The sequence below is a fragment of the Chiloscyllium plagiosum genome, unplaced genomic scaffold, assembly GCF_004010195.1.
Source record: "Chiloscyllium plagiosum isolate BGI_BamShark_2017 unplaced genomic scaffold, ASM401019v2 scaf_63459, whole genome shotgun sequence".
Taxonomy (NCBI): domain Eukaryota; kingdom Metazoa; phylum Chordata; class Chondrichthyes; order Orectolobiformes; family Hemiscylliidae; genus Chiloscyllium; species Chiloscyllium plagiosum.
Window position 1 is genome coordinate 1,007 of NW_025199982.1, and position 5,256 is coordinate 6,262.

The following is a 5,256-nucleotide window of genomic DNA, read 5'->3' on the forward strand; positions in this document are numbered from 1 at the left end:
GAGACCGGAACTGTGCACAGTGCTCCCAGTGTGGGTCTAACTGATGAATATGGAGACTGGAACTGCGCACAGTGCTCCCAGTGTGGGTCTCACTAAGGGATATAGAGACTGGAACTGTGCACAGTGCTCCGAGTGTGGGTCTAACTGATGAATATGGAGACTGGAACTGTGCACAGTGCTCCGAGTGTGCGTCTAACTGAGGGATACGGAGACTGGAACTGTGCACAGTGCTCCGAGTGTGGGTCTAGCTGTGGGATACGGAGACTGGAACTGTGCACAGTGTTCCGAGTGTGGGTCTAGCTGTGGGATACGGAGACTGGAACTGTGCACAGTGCTCCGAGTGTGCGTCTAACTGAGGGATACGGAGACTGGAACTGCGCACAGTGCTCCCAGTGTGGGTCTCACTAAGGGATACAGAGACTGGAACTGCGCACAGTGCTCCGAGTGTGGGACTAACTGAGGGATACGGAGACTGGAACTGTGCACGGTGCTCCGAGTGTGGGTCTAACTGAGGGATACGGAGACTGGAATTGTGCACAGTGCTCCGAGTGTGCGTCTAACTGAGGGATACGGAGACCGGAACTGTGCACAGTGCTCCGAGTGTGGGTCTGACTGAGGGATACGGAGACTGGAACTGTGCACAGTGCTCCGAGTGTGGGTCTAACTGAGGGATACGGAGACAGGAACTGTGCACAGTGCTCCGAGTGTGCGTCTAACTGAGGGATACGGAGACTGAAACTGTGCGCAGTGCTCCGAGTGTGGGTCTAACTCAGGGATACGGGAGACTGGAACTGTGCACTGTGCTCCGAGTGTGGGTCTAACCGAGGGATACAGAGACTGGAACTGTGCACAGTGCTCCGAGTGTGGGTCTAGCTGTGGGATACGGAGACTGGAACTGTGCACAGTGCTCCAAGTGTGGGTCTAACTGAGGGATGCGGGAGACTGGAACTGTGCACAGTGCTCCGAGTGTGGGTCTAACTGAGGGATACGGAGACTGGAACTGTGCACAGTGCTCCGAGTGTGGGTCTAACTGAGGGATACGGAGACTGGAACTGTGCACAGTGCTCCGAGTGTGGGTCTAACTGAGGGATACAGAGACCGGAACTGTGCGCAGTGCTCCGAGTCTGTGTCTAACTGAGGGATACGGAGACTGGAACTGTGTGCGGTGCTCCGAGTGTGGGTCTAACTTAGGGATACGGAGACTGGAACTGTGCACAGTGCTCCGAGTGTGGGTCTAACTGATGAATATGGAGACTGGAACTGTGCACAGTGCTCCAAGTGTGTGTCTAACTGAGGGATACGGAGACTGGAACTGTGCACAGTGCACCGAGTGTGGGTCTAACTGAGGGATACAGAGACTGGAACTGTGCACAGTGCTCTGAGTGTGGGTCTAACCGAGGGATACGGAGACTGGAACTGTGCACAGTGTTCCGAGTATGGGTCTAGCTGAGGGATACGGAGACTGGAACTGTGCACAGTGCTCCGAGTGTGGGTCTAACTGAGGGATACAGAGACTGGAACTGTGCACAGTGCTCCGAGTGTGGGTCTAACTGAGGGATAAGGTGACCGGAACTGTGCACAGTACTCGGAGTGTGGGTCTAACTGATGGATATGGAGACTGGAACTGTGCACAGTGCTCCGAGTGTGGGTGTAACTGAGGGATACAGAGACTGGAACAATGCACGTTGCTCCGAGTGTGGGTCTAACTGAGGGATACGGAGACTGGAACTGTGTGCGGTGCTCCAAGTGTGGGACGAACTGAGTTGATATAGTGTGGAGTTGGGTGGAACTGGGAGGTTGAATTCTGGTGTTGATCAGGGATAGATTTGGGATTCCCTTCAGGGGCAGATTGTTCTGTCAGTGTTTGTGTCGTTTCTCACTCTGCCTAGTTTCTGGAGACACTTTCCACCCCTGGACACACAGATGGCTGCCTCACCTTTGTGCTCAACGACAAATCCATGGCATTCACCGGAGATGCTCTGCTCATCCGAGGCTGCGGACGGACTGATTTTCAACAAGGTAAGCTCCACTCCCTCAGCACTGACCCTCCGACAGTGCGGCGCTCCCTCAGCACTGACCCTCCGACAGTGCGGCGCTCCCTCATCACTGACCCTCCGACAGTGCGGCGCTCCCTCAGCACTGACCCTCCGACAGTGCCCACTCCCTCAGCACTGACCCTCCGACAGTGCGGCGCTCCCTCAGCACTGACCCTCCGACAGTGCGGAGCTCCCTCAGCACTGACCCTCCAACAGTGCCCACTCCCTCAGCACTGACCCTCCGACAGTGCGGCGCTCCCTCAGCACTGACCCTCCGAATGTCCTTGAGCGGGAACACTAACCTGTTGTTTCGGGAGAGCGGAAAGGCCTTTTTCCGATGTGTCTTCAGCCCAACATTCTGACCCGGCTGCCGTCGGTGGGGACAGTCTGTGGGTGCTGTTTGCTGCTTATGGGATCTTGCTGTGCAGAAATATCTGTCCGATGGAGCATTTTCACAACGCATCTGTAATTTTGTCTCTCTCGGGACGTCTTTCCAGGTGATCCCGAGTCTCTGTACCATTCCGTCCACCAGAAGATCTTCACTCTCCCTCCCGACTGTCTCCTGTACCCTGCTCATGACTACACAGGTTGGTGTTCTATTCTCACACGGTCTGAGGAGCACTGGCCGTCCCTAATTGCCCCAAGGGCGGTTAAGCGTGAACCGCCTTGCTGTGGATCCGGAATCGTGACGTGGTCCTGACTGGATAAGGATGTTCAGCTTCTCTCCCATCACTCTCACCGAGATAGTCAGGTCCCATCCCAACCAGATGGAATTCTCCGGCTCAGGTCAAACAGGATGCTGGAAATTTAGACACAACTGCAGAAATTGCTGGAAAAGCTCAGCATCTGGGGAGAGAAATCAGAATTAATCACTCTCTGGGGAGAGCACTCAGTGGCTGGTTTCGTTTGACGTCTAACTCATGTCTTGCCCAAGTTCATCATTGAGGAGAAAGTGAGGTCTGCAGATGCTGGAGATCAGAGCTGAAAATGTGTTGCTGGAAAAGCGCAGCAGGCCAGGCCGCATCCAGGGAACAGGAGAATCGACGTTTCGGGCATAAGCCCTTCTTCAGGAATTCGGGCTTATGCCCGAAACGTCGATTCTCCTGTTCCCTGGATGCTGTCTGACCTGCTGCGCTTTTCCAGCAACACATTTTCAGCCAAGTTCATCATCACCATCCTGCCCTTTCACCCAATGTTCTGTTCAGGACACAATGTGCTCTATTCATCATTGATTCCCTGCAGTGTGGAAGCAGGCCATTCAGCCCATCAAGTCAACACTGACCTTCGGGAGAGCATCTCACCTAGACCTCCCGCATCTCCACATTCCCCATGGGCAATCCACCCTAACTGCACATCCCTGGGCACTATGGGACAATTTAGCATGGCCAATCCACCCTAACCTTCACATCCCTGGGCACTATGGGACAATTTAGCATGGCCAATCCACCCTAACCTTCACATCCATGGGCACTATGGGACAATTTAGCATGGCCAATCCACCCTGACCTACATATCTTTGGATTGTGGGAGGAAACCGGAGCACCCGGAGGAAACCCACGCAGACACGGGGAGAATGTACAAATCCACACAGACAGTAATCCGAGACTTGAATCAAACCCGGGTCCCTGGCGCTGTGAGGCAGCTGTGCTAACCACTGAGCCATCGCACCCCCCCTCCTTTACTGCCCCCCCCCACCTGTCCTACCACCTGTATTAACTTCATCCCACGTGCCTGTGTCCTCACGCTTTACAAACCTTCCAGGTTTTGTGTTGTCTGAGTTAGTTACTGCTGGGGTTCCACGTCTCTTGTAAAAGCCAAGCTCCGACACCAAGTCCTCACTTAATATTCTCCCCAACCCAGCCTCGAAAGTCCTCACTGAACCTCTGGCTCACAGAGAAGGGAATTCCTCAGATTTCTGCCTCTCGGCAAGTAAGCATTCTTCATCCTCACCTTAAATGCGTTATTTTTACGCTGAACCCTTGAATCTCATCTCCTTCGCAAGAAGCAATATCCCTCCAACTTTCCGCACCCCTCCAAACCTTCGAAAACCTCCAAAACGATTGCTTCACATTCTTTCAAACTGCAAATGGACACGCGTACAACCTTTCCATGTAAGCAACCCTGCGCCATCCCAGAAATAAGTCGGACATTGTTTTAGAGTCAGAGTCATGGTCCTAAAGCATGGAAACAGATCCTTCGGCCCAACCAGTCCATACCGACCATTATCCCAAACTAAACTAGGCCCAAATCCCTCCAACCCTTTCCTGCTCATGTCCTTATCCAAATGTCATTTAAATGTTGTAACTGTCCCCACACCCCCCAACTTCCTCAGAAAGTTCAGTCCAAACATGAACCAACCTCTGTGTAAAAAAAAAATTGTCTTTTTTAAATCTCACCTTAAAAATCTGCCCCTTCGTCTTGAAATCCTCCACCTTTGGGAAAAGGTACCTACCATTCACTCCGTCCATAACCCCCCCCCCCCATTATTTTATGAACCTCCATTGTAGAGTCATAGAGATGTACAGCATGGAATCAGACCCTTCGGCCCAACCCGTCCATGACAACCTGATATCCCAACCCAATCTAGTCCCACCTGCCAGCACCCGGCCCATATCCCTCCAGGCCACCTCTCAACCACCTACGCTCCAGTGGAAAAAATGTCCCAGCCTATCCAGTCTTTATTTTATTTCATTTTCGTTTATTCATTTGGTGGGATGTGGGCCCAGCATTTATTGCCTGTCCCTCGTTACCCCCTTGAGAGGGTCCGGACATGGGGTGGAGGGAATGAGCCATTGGGGTCAGGATTGAGGGAGACCAACAAAATGGCCGACTTCAGCCGACCAACTTCCCGAAGGACAGGATTTCCTCAATTGCACGTGATACGCACAGACAGCCCAAAGATCATCAAATGGGATGCTGCGTTCCATCAGCATCAGATCACTGCAAACAGGAAGGGAGGTTAAGGATAAACGAGGAACAATTTATAATGCCGATATGGAATGACCATGTGAGTTCCATGCTATCCCCCTCCCTTTCCCAACGGCCCTCCCTCCACCAAAGATACACACTGTTCCCACTTAAGAGTCTGTTCAACATGCATCGGCTCTCAATAGCGCCTACTCCTGGTGGAGCACCAGGAGATCTCTTAACTATTCCAAAATTAAATCCCATGATCACCTGGGCCAATGGGTGGCAGATGGAGTTTAATTCAGATAAATGC

The 5,256-nt window shown here is 52.6% G+C and overlaps 1 protein-coding gene across 1 annotated transcript in view; it reads left to right on the forward strand.

Annotated features, from left to right (window-relative positions):
• LOC122546059 (persulfide dioxygenase ETHE1, mitochondrial-like) overlaps positions 1-2,751 on the forward strand; it is a gene marked incomplete at its 5' end in the record, with an annotated part of 3,716 nt that extends 965 nt beyond the window's left edge. The window contains 2 exons of the mRNA XM_043684894.1: positions 1,890-2,019; positions 2,534-2,751. Coding sequence (XP_043540829.1) covers positions 1,890-2,019; positions 2,534-2,736 — 333 coding nt within the window. The remainder of the gene's footprint in view (positions 1-1,889; positions 2,020-2,533) is intronic.
• Positions 2,752-5,256: the final 2,505 nt, after the last annotated feature.